Source organism: Episyrphus balteatus, chromosome 2, assembly GCF_945859705.1.
Source record: "Episyrphus balteatus chromosome 2, idEpiBalt1.1, whole genome shotgun sequence".
In the NCBI taxonomy this organism is placed as follows: domain Eukaryota; kingdom Metazoa; phylum Arthropoda; class Insecta; order Diptera; family Syrphidae; genus Episyrphus; species Episyrphus balteatus.
In genome coordinates this window covers 51,121,356-51,140,990 of record NC_079135.1, presented here as the reverse complement: position 1 = coordinate 51,140,990, position 19,635 = coordinate 51,121,356, and the positions used below count along the sequence as shown (strand labels likewise).

Below are 19,635 nucleotides of genomic sequence, written 5' to 3'. Positions count from 1 at the left end.
GTTGCAGTTTTCACAAGAAAAATGTTTTTTTAAGCTTCAAATCTGTTTTGATTAGTTATAATTTAAGTACAAATTTACCATTGTATTATATATTATGTCTTCGAACACAACCAGTTATTAGGGGAAATACTGAGAGACGATATCAAAAAGATTAAGAAAAAAGTCCAAAAAGAGGGCAAAAAGTAAGATTTTAAATATTCCGTTAGCTTAAAGAAATGCCAGATATCCAGAATGTCCGCACCGTGGCGTTGAAATGTTACGTTTGCAAGTAACTACCTATACCTAAATAGGTAAAAATCATACTGGAAAGAAATTTATCAATGGAAAAAGAATCACTTTTAAAACTATATTATATATATTACTATATTAATAAGCTATAAATGAGATTACATAATATCATTTTTCAAGCAATAATTTAAAAAATAGTTATGGGCAGTGCCGGTATACAACGTTTTATGAAAAAATTCGTTTTTTGTCTTTAAAATCTACAACTATCTTTTAAAGAAAAAGTGATACCTATGTACATATCAAACTGGGACCTAAAATATTTATCCCCATAAAATAAGTCTTGATCTGTTCCTCCGAAAATCTTAAATTTAAATACATAAATAATCCGCAAATGCTTAACCATACCTATGTACTTGGTATAGAGAATATTGACTTTAAGATTTAGATTTTCGTAATTTTTTTTGAAATTTCTTCCTCATACTTGATTACCCTAAAGAGCATATCATTGACGAATTTATTAAAAAATTAGTTTCAGTGAAGTTTAAATTGAAAATATTCTTCAATTTTATAACATTCTCTAAAGCAAATTGAATATTTAAATTTTCCAGATGTCAAAACTGACGAAAATATTTGTTCTCAGATAACTAAGTTTTTCCAAATTTTTATTTTCTAAAAAGCTATTGGTAGGTATGTTAAATAAAATATTTAAGATATAGGACAGATGATTTTTTACTTGGCATTAAAAAAATGAGATAAACGATAGGCAAAGTTACACAACTTTGAGAGTTCTAAAGTTTTTTTTATCTAGTAATTACATAACTATAAATTTTTTATCAGTTAAAAAACACTCTAGAACCTAAACACCTAATAACAAAACAAACAAAAACTAAATCATTTCTTTTCAATTAAAAACCTTTAACCTACCTACTTGCACACAACATAGGTAATTTGAATATAAACTTTTTTTGCTAAAAAAAAAACATACGTTTAACATTAATTTGAATGAACTAATTAAATTTGAATTTAAAGGTATGTTTTTTTTCTAATTAACACGAACAAACACAACAAAAATTTCATGTCACACTTCTAAGAATCACAAAATAAAAGTATAACAATATTATATGGTTCTCGTTTTGGAATCATCAGACGACAACTTGAGCAAGCAATTTAATTTTTTTAATTTTTTTTTTTTTAATATTATTCCCTTAGAAATCAGCGATCATAAATTAAGGCGGCAAAATATATAAAAAAACAGAAATTAATTCAAATGTTTTTATATGACAACTTTGGTGGTGACGGTTGGCGAAATAAATTTAACTATATCTACCTACCTACTCGTTTACATTATAAAAAAAAACAATCTTTAGAAATATGTTGTTAACTAATTTAACGGTCGACATTATGTTTGTTTTAAAATTTCATCGAACATGAACCATAGATAAATTAGTCATTTTGCAAAAAATAACAACAAAATAGAATAAAATTAAAGAAATAAACCCATTGAAGATATCTGTGTTAAGTTAAAACAATTTTTAAAAGCCATTTTACATAGAATTAGATAGTGAATTGAATATTTTAACATGATTTTCAACTTTCTAGAACATCATGTTAAGCTCAAATTAGTTTTAGTTTTTTTTTTTTTTATTTCTATTGCCGAGCCCACCTATATTCGTATTTTTGGATTATTGACACCATCATTATCATTTTTAAATTTAACTTAATTTTAACAAAAAAAAAATAACATCAAAAATATTAAAAAAGATGTTGACAACTTTTGTAAAAAGTTTATGTAAAATAAATGGCGATTATTATTAAATCAGAAAGGTGTATTTTCAAATTGAATTTTAATTAAAAATAGGTAATTCACCACTACTGCAAAGAACATAGAAAAATGTTACAGAAAACTATCTATTTATGGTTTTGAAAAATGTATCAATTCTCTATAAAAGTTTTATTAGTTTGGAATTTTTTCGTGCATATCTACATATATTGTTAAAGCCTAGTTAAAATAAATATACATACAAAATAAATAAATACATACATAGGTATAACAATTTAAAAAAAAATCATTTCCCAAAAATTAATTTTTCTTAAATGTTTATAGGTATAGGTAGTTGAAATTGAAACAAAATGGTGCAGGTATACCAAATAATTACGAAAAGTACGAAATTTTTAAAAAATCTACAAAAAAAGGAAAATTTTGTACAAAAAAGCACTTTTGTTTTGAACACGTCAGTTCTTAATTTAGACATATTTGGAAATATTTTTAAGAAAGTTTAAAATTAAATTAAGCCAAAAATCAATTCAGTTAATTTTTTTTTTCTTAATTAAAGAAATCATAACTAGGTAGGTAGGTACTTGTATTCACAATTGTTTAAAGAATTTTAAATATAGGTATATGTGAAAAGGTAATCAAATCAAGCATTATTAAAAGTTCAATAAAAAGGTGTTGATACGATCTGATAATAGAATATTACTATTATTTTTTTTTCATAAGCTATTCACTGATTATAACATTTTTGACCAACAAACAAAATAAACCAAAAATTTAAGTTTTTCCATTATAATAGGTATATAAATATTTTTCGTGCAAATGAGCTTTGCATGCACGTGAGTCGATTTTTTAACATTTGCTCAATTTTATTTCCATTTATTCACAACGGAAAATTAAAAGCAGAAATTGCTTATTAAGCAGGAATATACTTGCATTTAAAATGAAAAATGAGAAGGTACCTTACCTATGTAATTAGAAGCTATTGACTACTTACAAAAAATTAAAAAAAAAAAAAACACTTAGCTTGATTTTTGTCAATGGTAATATTTATTGCAGTTAATCACTAATTTTCGTTTATAGGCAGGTAGGTAAGCAGAAGTAGAATATTCAATAAGTGAAAAAGTTCATTCATAAAGAAAATTGTACCTACATATATGAAAATATGTATATAGTAAAAATAATTTTTTTTAAATAAAAACAAATTGACGATAAGGCTTGTACTTGTACTACAATATTGTTAAGAATTGAAACTCAAAATAGACTATTAACTGGTTTTAAGCTTCTATACATACAAGTCTTTCTTTTGAACTTCACGAAGAATGTAACTAGGTATGCATCGACTCCGAAAACTGACTTCACTTTTTGACCACAAACAATATTTTATAAGGATTTAAGTTTGATGAAAATTTCATACCTAACTTTTTTTTACAAATTCGTTTAAAACTCATTTTCAAGACTTCTATATTAATTATTGGAAATAATTAAGACTTCACAATCTACACGTGTCAATCATTCAAATCAATAAATCAGAAAAAACTGAATTTCTGATTTACGTTCTACTATTAGGTAGTTGTAATAGTTTCACCATTGACTAAAAAAAAGTTAGTTAGGTAACCAGTTTTTTATTTAACATTTTAATTAAAATGCATGTTTAATTTTTTGTCAAAATGGAATTACGGGTAGGTACATAGGTACCTATCTTACCTACCTTTTTTTTAAGGAATTGATAATTTGTCTTTTTTGCAAAGAAAATGGAAACATTGAACTTTGTTTTAACATCATATCATGTTTATCATAGTTTAAAGGTTTAAACTTGTACCTACCTATCTGTACTTTTCTTTGTTTAACTAATCGAAGTGAATAAACAACTAACGCATTGTGTTATCTTTTATGTAGGTAATTATAAGAAATGACTCTCTAAAACCTATTAGTATTATTTGTGTATTATTTCCCTAATGATATTCAGTCCATGGAGTTTTTGTTCCTAGGAAGATTTTTCAATAATAACACCTATGTATAAATATACAGCCCTCTTTATAAACTCATCATAGACAGTGCATAGCATTATGTAGGTACTCTTTATAATGTTTTTAAACAGAAAATTGTTATTTATAAACTTTATGCAACGTTTAATAGAGGTTGTATAAGCTAAACTAGTTTTTAGGTTGTTGAACATCACATAATTTTCAGAAAAAGAAAAATATATCAATATTTGTATATATTTTTGTTTTTTCATTGAAGAATTTATTTTTTGGATTACATTTGCATTCAAATGAACAACTTGAAGTCAACTAAATCAAAAAATAAGAAAGGAGATTTGTTCCTGATATAATTTACGAGAAATTTTGGCCGCAGTAAATACATGTGTGTATTTCATTTTTTTCGTATTACATAGAAATATGATTTATGTCTATATTTTCATACATGTGAACAATTTGTTATCAAGTAGGTAAAACAAATGAAATGTGTTTTTTTTTTAGAGATTTTCTTCTACATATGACATTAAGAACTTTCGCTCACGTTTTTGTTTATTTTCGAATCAGATGGAGTTATTTTATCGACAGATGGAGTTGTTTGTCGTACTAATTTTCCATTTTTAGTAATCATTTGGACACAAACCTAGCATAACAATAATGGCTAGGAAAATGTTTAATAAATAGAAATGTATGTAACGTTGCAGAATGGCTACATAAAACTTTATGTATTGTATAACTATGCAGCCATTTAGAGCTGTTTAGTGAAATCTAATAAATAAGGCTGAAAATATATTTTTTTTTACAGCTTTTGAGTGTTTATGCTTATCTTAATATGTAGAGTTTGTCAAAATAAAAGGTATTCATTTCTATAAACTTTGTATTTTTCTTAAGTCACTTTTCCGAAATCTCAAAGTTTTTAGCAATCCCAAAAACTTGAACAGAATTCCTCACAAATTCAATTTTTCCAGAAAATTAAATACCTATTGTATTTAGCGGCATACCTAGGTACCTAGATACAAATAATTCTCTCTGATGTGAAGAAACCTAAACTTGCTAACAATCTGATTAAAGTTCGACAGAAAACCATTCTGTTCATTGGTAGTAAGCTTCTCACAAAAAAAAAAGGCTTTTTGAAAAAATCTACAAAAGTTGTAAAACCTTCAAAATTCTAAAAAATAAGTTAGAATCTACAGATCATATGGAGGTAAGTAGGTAAATTTAAACTGAATAGAAATTCTCTATTTTTTTAAGTCTTAAACGATGTGTAACATCGTATTGATTTTAACTTCTTTAATTCTTATAAATTCACCTTTACTCTGAAATTGTTTATGGTAACTCTACTTAGGACAAGCTCTTATTTAATAAAAGATAAGATTTAGTTCTTGAAACAGTGCTGCTTTGAATAAAAATAATGGGAAGACATCCTATAATATTTGTTCCAAAATGATATTTATTAAAAGACGCAAGAAACTTTAATTGACTTGTGGGTTTTGTGTGTTTTTTTTAAATTAAAGAATCTTTAACATACATAGTTCTATGTCCTTATGTTTTTGAGTAGCTTATAACTCTGAGTTAATTCTACAATTTCCGAATGGTAAATCTATATTTTCTATGAGGAGTCCATAATGTTGTTAACTTACTGCTTTCTTCATCGAGTTTCAGCTGCCAAAACCCATTCTTTGCATCTAAAGTGTTAAATACATACTTTTGCGTCTGCTAAATCAGCAATAACTTATTCTACTGTTGGCAATTGAAACTTGATACCTCTCAGTGCCTTATTTAATTCTCTTGGGTCAATGCTAATCCGCAAATTATTTTTGTTTTTCTTCACTATTACAAATCACAATTTACGTTTTGTTTTTATTGAACTGAGTTTTTACTGCTTGTAAAAACTCATTCTATAACATAAATAGGTAGGTAGTCTCCAAGATTTTAAGCATTTCCTCTTTCCACTAAATTTGCTTTTCAGTCACTGATTTTACTCATCAGAACTGAAAATCTGGCAATAACTAATTTTAAAAACTTAGACAAAAATGGTTGAATAGAAGATTAAAATAAACGAAACTTAGGAGGTACATTATTTTATCACTATCTTCTTTCAATTTTTTGCTTAAGGACTTTACTTGTTTAACTTCAGTTCCAACATGGATTTATCAGTTAGATGCTGTTATACCCTCCTAACCACACAATTTTAATGATTATAGACATTTTCCTACATCTTTGACTCACACTCAGCGCGATAATAAACTCCAAATATCAACTTCATTCATCGTTTACATTTTTACCTTTTGAGTCTAAACTCACTTTCACTAACACTGATTTTTTAAAACTTTCCTTAGATACTGGATGAATAATTTGACTAATGCAACCTTTCCCTAAATTTAAGTCCAAACATTAAAGAGATTCAAATATAAATTTATATTCACTAAACTTTTTTAAGAGGCATATCACTTGTAGCAATAATCCTTTCATCTACTAAAACAGTTCTTCCAAATTTACAAACTTTCTATTTAAACATTCATTTAAACTTTTCTTATTAGAATCTTAACCAAATCAACACCTATCAATTAGCGTCGGCAAACGAATTATTAAAACTTGAAATCCACTTTTGAAATCCTTCTTCCTTCCAAAAATAATTTTAATTTAAAAAAAACGTTTATTTTGTATTTACCATCCACCAAAAGGAGAGTGAAAATCCAATGCAAGTTCAACTTTAAACTTTTAAAACAAAAAACCAAAACAGAACAAAAAAAAAGAAACAACAAAACTTTCAAGTTGCGTCGGTGAATCAAAACACACAACACATACAAAAAATTGACACTTTTTCTGATTTTTATCCGTCAAATCCTTTTCAATCAAAATAGATATTTTTTAATTATTCAAATTATTTATGAATTTATACAAAAATTGAATAATACACACCATTACCATTACTAGACGCACTCACGATGCTTTTTCATTACTTTTTTATCTAACCAAAAAATCTTATAAACAATTTTTTTTTTTAAATTTTTTCAAATTTGTATAAAGCACACAGGTCCGCAAAAAAGTGTAAACTTTCTTTATCCGTCGAAATGTCCCGACCGTCGTTGTTTGTCTTATCGTCACTTTGTATACTTTGTTTCAGTAAAAATTCTACTTTTTTCCCCCAAAAACACGTTGGAAACTGTTAGCAAGGTTTTCGAAAAATACGTTAATACCCGATCAATTTCGGAAGAAGATAAACTTTGGATGATGTTTTTTTTGTCACAGAATATTGATGTCTTGTGTTGAGAAAGGTGATAAAGATGCTAATGATGGTCAGAAAAACACGGATTTAAAAAACGACACGACAAAAACAATCACAAAAACAAAACAACAGTTTAAAAAACATATATTACGAAGACACCGAGAGTAAATCTTTGTTTTTTTGTTTTCGGTTCGATATTTTGGTGGTTATGTAGGTATGTTTGTGTTGTTGTTGTTCATATCTTTTGTTTTCACTCGTCGAAACATACGAACACAAAAAAAGTAACAAGAATAAAACGTCTCGTCGAACTACCGTGTGGCACAACCACCGAACAATCTGCGTAACAGTCGAAAGTAGACTAACACAATCTCCCATTCAAAAATCCAGTCGGACACATGCGAAAACGTCAAACACACAAACCGGGACCGAGAATTGACGACAAAAACGGAACGAACAACCCATCAAAGAGTAAAACACAAAAATCATCATGTTTTTTCCCCTCTTTTTCCCAATTATATTCACAGATGCAAGAAAACATTCTACACACACATACAAATACACGATTATATTATACACACTTGTCCCTCTCATGGAACAGGATAAACAAGAGAAAAACGAGGTTAAAAAGAAGTAGAAAACTCATGTAGGGGCACAAACACGAACACCATCAAATCTAAGAATAACCAAAAAACAACACAAAAAAAAAAAAAACACAACACTACACTACAATAAGAATAACATGAAAACATGAAAAACAGTAAAACACAACAACAAATTACTATGAAAGCCATTCATGCACACGAAAGGGGAGGGTATTTCCACCCCACACATTCACACAAACATACACATTATATTCATTCTATCTATCGTCTCTCGGAATAACCGCAAATCGCATGAGAATTCCTCACCGTGTGGTTTGGGGGAAAGAGATGAACATGAAAAAATTTGTTGCTTCTTTTGCGTTAATGTGTGTAATTGGACGAAGATGAAGAAGTACACGGCATGGACAACACTAAAAAAAAAAAAAAAAAAACAGATGGAGAACAAAAAAAAAAAGAAAACGAGAAAAAAAAGAAAGAAAGAAGGCGAACATAAAACAGAACACAACCCCACTGCCGCCACACACAGTCGGACTCGACACTCGAGTGGAAAAGAGATACCAATAGGCAGCCAATGGCTGGTTGCGATGCGATGCGACACGACATGTACTTTAATCTAATAGATACAAATGGGAATGAGCGAGCGGGACCGAGGATTTCATTGCACAAGAAAAATTGTTGTCGTCGTCATGTTTCTTGTTTTGTTTGTAGATATAAAGTTTTTTTTGTTCGTCTTATTATTTTTGTTGTTGGATCTGTCTCGTTTAGAAGGGGTGGGGGCCAAAATTACACAACATTATATATGTCGGGCGGATAAAAAAGTAAAAAACAACAAGAAAAGATGACGACGAGTGAGAGAGGGATATTTGTACGAACGGATCACTTTATATCCTTGTACATAGGAGATAAAAGGATGGAATGAACATGGTTGTGTTTTCTTCGTGTTTTAGTGTACAATTTTTTGTCATCATCTTTAGCTTGATTTGTTTCTTGTTTTTTTCTTTTTTTTTTCTTTTTTCTGTATATTTTGTATTTTGTTGCTGCTGCTGCCTTGTGTTTTATTTAGTTGCTTCTTGTGTTTCTGGTTTTTCGCAGAGAAGAACACACAGAGTTCGAACTTTTCGTATCTCGTCTCGTGTGTGCTTTTGCTTTCTGGTCGTCATCTTTTACAAGATGTACATACCAGTGTTGTTGTACAGAGAGTATGGATGGCGAGGCGATGGCGATGGACTAGGGTCGTTTCGCTCACTCCCTGGGCTGGTTCTTGGCCCGTTTCTGCCGTCCGTCGCCACGACACCGTTGTTGTAGTCTTCGCTGTTGATGCTGTTTACCGACGGTCGGGTGGTGGTTTGGGTCGGTGGTTATCAACCCCTCTGGCATCACAAGGGTACATGCTTTTAGATGGTTGTACTATTTTAAACGTCGTGTTCTTTTGACACAAACTCTGCAGTATGGAGTTAGTACAATTCTCTTTTTTCTTTTTACTATATTTTGTGTGTGTGTTTTTCTTTCTTTTTTTTTTATTATTACTTCTTGGATCCTTTGCTTCGTTTTTGTGTTAATTTTTTCTTGTTTTTCGTCTTTGCTTTGTGTTTTTTTGTTTTGTTTTATCTTTTAGTCGTGGTCGTTATTTTATTACATTTTCAAGAGTTTTTTTTTTGTTTTTCGCGTGTTGTTTTGTGTTTTAAGGAAGATGGTGGTTGGTTTGGATGGAGGGGTGGAATAGCTGGAAGGGGAGCTTGAAGGAATGGTGGGGCCTAAAGCAAAGGGCGCATTATCTTAATCAAGGGTGGGTGGATCTAGGTATCCATTTAACTTTAAGGTTGACTTATTAAAAGATGGGGGAGCCTCAAAGCTCAAACCGGTTCGTTTGTGTTTTTTTCTATTCGGCCTAGTCACGAATTCCATTTGTATCGGAAATTTGCTACGATTCCCGAAAAAACAATCACTGAATCCTTTTGTAATAGAAAATTTCATAGAAATCGTCATTACGGTCGGATTTTATGATTGTTATTTTGGGAATCGTAGAAAATTTTCGATACGAATGGAATTCGTGATAAGGCCGATTGAACAGTTCGAAAATTTTGTACAGAAGGAACAGTATTTCCAGATCCGGCTATTTATTGCCAAACAGGCGACTTGAACATTTCACTCGCTCCTTAAAATTCTGATTTAATATTTATCGGAATTTGACTCGTTTAATTTTGAATGTATGTATAGTTTACATTTGTAACGAACCGTTACATTTCTATTATATACGTATATGTACACCGCTAAACCATACCGCCAAGACTATTAACCGCACCAACCCCCAACCATCAACTCACAATCAACAACAACGAATTCCTACATGTACTATATTTATTAATATTTTAATGTATATTTTTGTATGAAATTTTACTGTTTATTTTTAAGATTCACATTTAGTATAAGTAATAATATTAGTAAGTAAGATTTGCAGCGAAAAGTCGAGAATCGTAAACCTTCGATGTAAGAAGTAATTCTCCCGCCGCTACTAAGTTGTATAGCAACTGGGTTATGGTGAATCAGGTTCAATTTTAATTAATTGTTCCGAGTTTTTAAATAAAGTTTTGTCTAGCTTTATGCTCCATCTGAGCCAAGTCAATTTGTTTAATATAGCTCTTTCACCCTTTCTAGGAGGCTGTCTTATCTGCCTGTGCATTAGGGACATTAATAAATTCCCCTCACTTTGAGGCCGTGGCCCGTGGCTTTACTAACAGCTTAAATAAGGAAAGGTTCCGCTCTATTCACCCTCGCTAGGAGGTGTGCATTAATAAATTCCCACTCATTTGAAGGTTGGGCTCTTAACTGAGTACTTACCTACAGAGCGATCTCATTTGAAGATCAGTCTATCTCCCTACGGGATTCTCCCTCACTTTGAGCCCGTGGCTTTTTAAGAGTTTGTTGGGTTAGAACCATAAATGATATATATTGTATATTATTAATGTAATATAAACTAAGAAAAGTAGTTAGTTGATTTTCTGAATAAGAACAATTTATAATTTGAAGAACTTGGTCTTTTCATTTCTATCTGAGTTTTAATTTGCTTTCCTTAGGACGAACTTCGATTTCAAGCGAGCCTCAGCCTTTGAAAACTAAGCATCACACATTTTACATTTTGTATATAGGTAATTTCGTACCCATAAATTATCATAAAAACCAGAATATATCAACAAAATGAAAAACAAATATTTTACTTGAAGTCTAATAAGCAAAAGATATCTGAAAACTAAATAAAAAACCAAAAATCTCATAGGTAACCATTTCTGAAATCGGATATTTTTGGCTCCAAGATTTTTCAAAATCGGCTCCTTACTTCTAAAATATTTTGACAACACTGGTAACGAAAAAAAATGGCTTCAAACTATAATTATATAATTGATTATTGCAAAATTATAAGTCCAAAAATTGTTTTTTTTTTTTTATTAAATAAATGACGTCCTCTTTGAACTTAAAGTTAAAGCAAGCGAACTAGATTTTTAAGTACCTATCGATTTTTTGCAGCAAATCGTTCGAATAGAGAAAAGAGTCATAAGAATTTTTTGTTAATAGTAAAAATCTGTAAGCCCTGATGGTTTACTGCACGATCTTTACCTTGAAAGGCATTAGTTTGACGAACGATGTTTACATTGAAAAGCATTAGTAACAGAATAGCTGGAAAATCTCGCGATTCATTCAGCTATTTCCCCCAACAAGGAGTCCACAATATGCGTTACTCTGCCAATTCTGGGTCCTTCATAAGAGGAATTTCACAAATTTTTTTGGAAGACAATTTAGTTTAGCGTTTTCATGTAGGAATTATGAAAAATGAAATAAGGCCCCAAAATTTGTTTAAATAAAATGAAAGTAAGCCCCAAAATTATGGTTGGGGTTTTTTTTCATGGTGGCCTTAATTCATAATGAAATTATGCCCAAAAAAAAAGTTAAACCAGGCCCCAAAATATGAGCCTTATTTCATTTTTGTATTGGGGTCTTATTTCCTGGGGCCTAACTTCGCGGAGCCGAATCGAAAGCTTCGTCAGATTGTTAAAGAGAATAAGGATAGGGAACACTTATAATATGTCCCTTATTAAAAATTTTTAATATTTTTTTTTTTTTTGTTAGATTTGTGTAGTTTTGTTGTTTCTATAGGTGTGGTAGTTTTTTTTTTGCAACAAAATAGCAACACTGAACAAAAATGTGTATGCACGCACCAAGTGAAAGGAAAACGTAAGCTTAAACACTTCGTCAAAATTCTATCTGCAGCTTGGTTTAGCTTCTTTTCCTATCAGCAGCTGCGTGTTGTTTTTTTAATGCATGTAAACGCCAACTCCGGATACGGATAGTAATGTAAAAAAACACAACTTATGTAGATTTCTGTATCAGAATTACTCTATGATCCTAGATTTTCGACACAATTCGATTCTCCAAGTAAACGATGAAAGACCTAGGTAAATCTACTTTTCGAATCTTTCGTTCGCATTGGGTAGATTTCTCATAAACTTTATCCAAATACCTGCAGTAGTTTTGTGAACGGATCACTTTTTGAGAAATGTTTGAGGAAACAAAATGCAAAGAAGCAATGTTCAGATACTAAATTACTAATGTCTCGAATAGTTTGAGTAGATTTGAAAGTAATAACCTTAATACACACTAGAAACTATAGACAAAAAATGAATACTTAGCGAAGCACTTTTCGCTATTCATATTGGGAATAGTTTGTTCTTTTGTTCCTAATTAATTAGTTAAGGTTTACGGACATTTTGATTTTATTGTTCCGTTAGTTTTGTTTTTACCGACTTGCTAAAAGGAGGAGGTATTCAATTCGTCTGTATATTTTTTTTTTTCTAAATCGAAGCTTGGGCCCAGGGTGCCATCTAACCGTCTCTGAAAAGATAGGGTGGGCTAGGGTAATGTTGGGTTAGCAACCCGCCTGCTTGGCGGATTTCCGTACAATGTGGATCCGATATAATATCAAGTTATTCGTTATTTTCTTTATACTCCCGTCACAATCGGTGGTGGTGGTGGTCCTTTACGTTCTGTATTGTTGGAGCTGTTGTTGCTGTTTCTGTTGAGCACAGTTGTTTTCGTGTATTCGTTTTATAGCCACCCCTAATTCGTATCAGTGTTGTTTTCAGGATTGTTAATTTGATGATTTATAACGGTGCGGCTTCAAGGTAATGCGCACAGTTCTTGTCTTCTTGTATGTGTGTCCTTATAGGGTATAAAAATAATGTCGGATCAGGAATGGGGGTAGCTGGTAGTGTTTCGTCTCTATCTATACGCACATTGTGGTTGCAAAGGAACCAGAACAACAACAAAAAAATTATTTATTTCATTTCATTTAGCGGAACACTGCTGCGTTTAAGAAGTTGCTTCGAAAAAAAAACAACAAAAAGGTAGAAAGAAAAAATACGTCCTTGTCCGTGCGATGACGACAACAGATGGGGGTCGTTTATACCATTGAGTCTGAAAAATCTTTTTCCACACCTAGGTGGAAAACTATAGGAAAAAGGACATCAATTTTGTTTGTTTTTGTGTTCGTGTTTTTTTTTTTTTTTAGATTGTTTTCTTGTACTACAGGGCGTGGCTTGTGACCAAGAGGGATGATTTAGGATTTTTTTTTCTTTTCCTTTTTTTGATTTTTTTTCTTCTGTGTAGAAAGCGTTATTATTATTATTTCCATTATCTTTTGTTTTTAAGGGTATATCTACATCTAATAGATACCTATATGTAGGTAGGTAGGTACCAACTTGTAGGTACATACAAGCGCGTCTACATATGTATCTTTCGCGACTAACTTGTGCTGTATCTATTATGGACTATGGGGAGAGAGACAGAGAATTGGGAATTTACGGCATGTTTGACTAGCGTCAACATGAAAAATCCTTATTAATATTAAGTTAAAAAAAAAAAAATGTCCTTTGATAAATGTTGGTAGGGAGGTAGGTATCTACTATACGAATTTCATTAGCAAGAGAGTTTAGCAAAGTGGTTGTTGTCTCGAGTTGTGTTGGATTCTTTTTTGTGTGATGTGACAGAGTTCAAATGGGAATTGTGTCTTTCTTTTTTTTTTGTGGGGAAATCCTTATGAAAATTCTATAAATGAACTTTATTTATGTAGATACATGGGAATTAGGAGCCTGTTTTTGTACATTTTGACATTGCCATTTATACCTATGTAGAAATTTATGCGTTAATCGGATTATCTAGTTCAATTGGAACCTACCTATACATAGTTGTGGCTTGTTAGTATTTACTATCTATAAATCATAACAAATGAGAAATTGACACATTTTTAGAATATTATTCAAAACCTTCCTAGGTTTTTTGCTAAAATTTCATTGATTTTGTAGCTTATCTACTAAAGTGCTTAGGTATACTTAGATCTCTACTTATTTGACAAAACCAACAGGGAACTTAGATACGTATCTAACACAATTATTTTTATGGAATTATTTTTTTTCATCGCGACTCTTGGGATTGATATCGAAAGTCTGGAATAACCTACGAAATGTTTATTGATTTGTTGTTTTTACTGTACCTATGTATTTAAGTAGATAACATAATTGCCCATGAGAGCACTTAATACGATTGGAGACATTTAAATTGGATTTAAATGGTCTGGTGAATTTTAAACATGCGTACCTACGATGATGTACATAACATTAAGCTTTATAGGGTGACAAAGGTTTTATATACAAAAAAATAACAAAAAACACAAAAATCGGAAATAAAATGGCACCGGTTGCAAAATGGGAGACGAAATAAGTAAAGATATAGGTAGCGGTAGGTACCTTATCTAAGTACCTAGATGCATACGCATGGATAGCATAAACTTAGGTTAGGAATGGTTCTTAAAACAGATATTAACCATTAAATGTAGCGTAGTGCGTAGGTCTTTGTGCTTTCAGCACGGTCATGCTCTTAAGGTTAAAAAATCTCTTACCACCAATATCTACTTAACTCTTAATCACGGATTAATAGTATCTATAGACAAGCAGCTCGTTGTTAGGTTTATGTAGGTACATCAGACACATAATTCCAGAACAATTCTTCTATTCTATGGAAAAAAAATTTCAAACTAATTTTTTTTTAAGTTTATGCGAGTACTACACTGAACCAAATCCTTACGTAAATACAACGAAAAAATTCGTTGAGCCAACGAAAATTTAATTAATTTTCAGCCGATGAAAAATTTAATTGGCTCAACGAAATGGCTTTCATAGGTACGTTAATGAAGAACTTCATCAATCAACGAAAACTATAGTATTTTAATGAAATTTTTCATAAAAATTTTTGATCGAGAATTAATGAATTTTTACATCACTTTACGAAATTTTTTCATGGATTAACGTAAAATTTAACTAACCACGATGATATTTTTCGTTAGTCAATGTATTTTTTGATTAATTTATGAAAGAACTTTCGTTAGCTAACGAATTTTTTCGTAAATTTTATGAATATTTTAATTAAATTACGAAAAAATTTTCGTTAGCTAACGAAACTTTTCGTTGTATTAATTATTTTTTTAGTAGATTATAGTATATATTTATTGGACTTGTTTAATTATTAATTTAATACAGTCCAAACCAAAAATTGGCGTTTCGACCCGGTGGAGCTCACTAGGACTCATCAGTTGACTTCTTATCGTGAGACACCTTGTCAATACGCAATTTTATATTCAGCTCAACTTACATAGATTTTTCAACAAAAACCTAATGTGAACTATATCCAGCAAGATTAAATTTTTAATCATTAAAACAGAAATACACCCAAGTCTAGGTTTTTTTTTTTTTGTAAGGCAACGATTTTTCTTCGTTAACTGATGTATTTTTTCATAAGCCAATGTAATATTTCATTAGTATATGAAGAATTTTCATAAGCTTATGAAGATTTTCGTTAGTTAATGTTGAATTTCATAAGTTAATGAATTTTTTCGTTACTTAATTAAAACTTTAATAAAGTAAGGAAAAATTCTTATTTTTATTCTTTAAAATGAGTATGAAATTTTTCGTTAATTGATGAATCTTTTCATTAAATTGGATTTTTTGGCCCTAAAAAGGGAGAAAAAGTGTATGAAACGTTTTCATTAATTGATGAAGGTTTTCATATTACGAAAAATTACATATTTTCGTTGAGCCAACGAAAGTTTCGTGTAAGGGCCATTTTTTTCACTATTGCTCAACTTGAAGCAAACTCTCGAGTTTGCCAACTTGAGAGTTGATTATAACTCGAGAGTTGAAACGCAAGTTGTGATTCCTTTTTATTCACTAATTATTTTCTCAACTCTATAGTTGAAGATCTAAAGTTGGCCAGCTTCAAGTAAAATATCTCGGGATATTTATGAAATATGGAAAAAAAACTGTCATTTATTTTTGTTTGTCATATCGTTACCATATTTGTATTTTTTTTGTGTTTAATTTGTTAAATTGTGAAAAAAATATCAAATTATTATGACAAAACTAAAAAAGGGCACAAAATTTTGACAGAAAAATAAAAAAAAACTGAAGTTTGCTCGGCAAACTTCTACTTTTTAGGGAAGTTGAGAAAACTGGAAGTTGATCAACTCTCGAGTTTAAATTCGAAAGTTGAAAACGTCAACTTGGAGTGAATAAAACCGAATTCGGAAGTTGAGGATAAAAATCCTAAAGTTATGTTCAACTCCGAGTGAAAAAAATGGACCTAAGTACCTACTTATTTTGTTTTAAAAACTGAATCCAAAAATATCTTGTCATTTTCGAGAAATTAACAAAAAAACCAAAACTAGGTACGTTTTTCTAAGAAACCTCTTTATTTTTTGTTTTTAAATGATTGGACTTGTTGATAAATTAATTTAGAAAACATTAGCCATTTGTCTATTATTCGTCTATGATTATTCGTTCTAGAGTTTTTTTTTTTAATTTGTACTAAGAAAATTAAAACAAAATTTAAAAAAAGTTAAAAACCTACTTACAAAATTTCTTGTAATAGTTCTAAACAGTGGCCAAAGAGTTCTTGAAATTTTTCTAAGACCACTTTTTCAAGAACTGACATTTTTTGATAACAAGTTGATGGGTCATACAATATTGTTAATAACAATCAAAATTTTGAGTCACCGTTTTCTAATTTGTCAATTAGCCAAATACAAAATAAACGGATTTTATATAAATATATAAGGCAACTCTAATACAAACATACCTATATTAATATTTATATATGCTTTATGCAACAATAAAATAAACTTAACTTCTGATTGTAGGATAACAATTACACTTTGCAATAATATACATATGTACTCACCAGAGCATTTGAAAGAATTGGCGATAGCTGATGTAAAAATATGTGTTTTCTATAAGCCTCCAAAGTTTTTTCGATTTCATTAAAACAACTAAGACTGCTGTTTTCTTGATCAAAATCGCATTTTCTTGGTGATGTGACTCTTAACATTGTTAAGGCACCTTCATAATTACCAGAATAATTCAATGGGTTAGTAAATGTACTACTAAAAATAGGTAAGAATTTTTATTTAGAGCCATGATTTAAAACGATTGGCATTTATTGACCTGTTCAAGAATCCTCTTCGTTGCCTTCGTGAGTTAGACGATGTTGGACTGTCAAATCTGTGCATGTTGGACACAAAATTATTTTTTTGTTAATACATATAATATTTGTTTTCTTTTTAAAATTCTATAAAATAAATGTTGTTAGCTTTTTGTTTGATTTTTTAATTGATATTTTTTTTTTTATTAAATTTCAATAAATAAATGATAAGCAGCTTGATTTTATTGAAAATTAAAGTAGGTTTTTATAAGGAGCTAAGTACCTAGGTATTAAAAAACAGGTATTTAAATAGTTTTAAACACTGATACAACTTGCTTGTCCTTCTAAATACCCTGGTTTTCGGGACGCCAACCCTCCTGGAAAAATATCTCCCAAACTGTTGGATTGATCGAATAAAATACTAAACCAAAGTTGCAGCTTGCAGCTAAAATAAATATCGTTTTTTGCGCATATTCACTGTATTTCAGCGAGAAAAATACTTTTGAGGTTATTTCGTTTTATTTTTTCGATTTTTTTAAAATTTTTTCTCAGTCTCTGATAGTTACATAATTTTTTTATCATCATAAAAGTTGTAGAAGAGCATCAAATTATCATTAATTTGGTATACTTTTGAAGATTATTTCTGACTTTTCAAAACCAAAGATACGAAACTTTAAATAACAATCCCTCTCAATATTTTCAAACAATATACCTATCTACCTACTAATATATTTTTGCATGAGTTATGAAAAAAGGCTAAATCATGTACGTTATGCTAACACAAGAAAAATATGAAGTGTATTTCCCATTATTTCGGTGCGTGTCGGGGAATTTCCTCCAAATATTAGGTAATTTAAAATAAAAAAAAATAATATAGTAGGTAAAACTTACAATACTTTGGCATACCTACCTACATAATATTTTGTTTGAAGTAAAACATCTATTCTTTATTTTTTTTAATAAATCAATTTGTTTTGATCCTATAAGTTTTTTTAAAAATTAGTTTTTACTCTCAAAATTTTGAAAAACTTGATACATTTGTGTAAACTGATTTTTTTTAAATTTTGTCAGCTATCGTATTATTTTTGTTTATGAATTTAATTCAAGAAAAGTAAGTAATTATTTCAAAAAAAAAAATAAAATCAGTTGCACAAACAATGTTTTTTAGTTTTTTTTTTTTCAAAAAAGTAATAGGCAAATAAAAAACACATTTTTTTCAAATAACCCTCTTTAAATATTAAAATAATTAAATTATTGAAAGCAGCTTTGTGTGTTAACTGTTAAATATCAACATTTTATAATCTTTCCACTTCTTGTTCGATTTGCTCATTTTTTCGATACGCAGGTTTTCAAAACCCAAGAGATAAAATCAAATTTTTTATTTTATTTTTACTAAACATTCTTTCATATTGAACTGCCCCAATAACTTCTTATTGATTTGGTATAGGCATAAAACAAAACAAAATTATGTCACACCAAAATCTACCATGTTATTTCCAATAAAAAAAATATTTCTTTAACTTAACTGAGTGTTGGTGCTTCGTGATGCATGAAAGCTACATTTTTGGGTGACAAACTGCTGAATTAAGAGCACACATCATTCATGTAAGTTTGTACGTATAATTTTTGTGTGACGTGATTTTGTTATTTAACAATCAAAGCTCCATACGCCACCCCAAATAAAAAAAAAAAAATAATATTACTATGCTACATTTATATACCAACATATACATATAAAAAAGTAATTTAAATCATTTAATGAAACCAATGCTTACACGTTGTTGTTGTTGTTCATTTTTGTTGTCGTGAATCAGAAGGCGTGACAGAGCCGTAATTTTTATGGGAACCTTAACGCAGTCAAAACGTTATTCGTCCATAAAATCATTTTCATAATAATATACTGGTTGCGTTCAAATGAATTTTTTTTTATTCCAAACTCGACGGCAGCGACGATGGATCCTGGCTGTGTTCCTTTTAAATAAAAACGAGCCGCATATTTGCGGAGTGGGTGTGCGTTCGTATAGGTATAGTAGTTTAAACGCACTCAACCATGATCGTTTTTAGTTAGTGGCGCATGTAATAATTTCAGAACAACATTGTATACTTTTTTCGTGAGCCCCTTTACGCCACACTCCGTTTTTCAAAAACCATGAACATAGGCCCTTATATCTACAGAACTGTGTAAAAATAAGTTGTTAAGCTTGAATTTAATAAATATTTCTGGTGAGAATTCAGGAATTGAAGTCTAACTATCACAACGAGGATAGCGGGATTTCCAATTTTAATTTGTTAAAAAAATTTGTTAAC

At 29.9% G+C, this 19,635-nt stretch overlaps 1 protein-coding gene across 5 annotated transcripts in view; it reads right to left on the bottom strand.

Moving 5' to 3' along the window:
- Positions 1 to 19,635, bottom strand: part of LOC129912664 (homeobox protein caupolican) — a 120,610-nt gene that overhangs the window by 24,501 nt on the left and 76,474 nt on the right. The window contains exons 1-2 of one of the 5 annotated variants that reach the window (XM_055991013.1): positions 17,352 to 17,485; positions 17,089 to 17,287 (exon numbers count right to left, since the gene is read on the bottom strand). The exons of 1 other annotated variant lie outside the window; for it this stretch is intronic. In XM_055991013.1, coding sequence (XP_055846988.1) covers positions 17,089 to 17,287; positions 17,352 to 17,416 — 264 coding nt within the window. In that variant the 5' untranslated portion in view covers positions 17,417 to 17,485. Of the gene's footprint in view, positions 1 to 6,649; positions 6,668 to 6,900; positions 7,559 to 17,088; positions 17,291 to 17,351; positions 17,486 to 19,635 lie in introns of those variants that run through there. 3 more of the 5 variants (XM_055991011.1, XM_055991015.1, XM_055991016.1) reach the window with 3 other exon arrangements.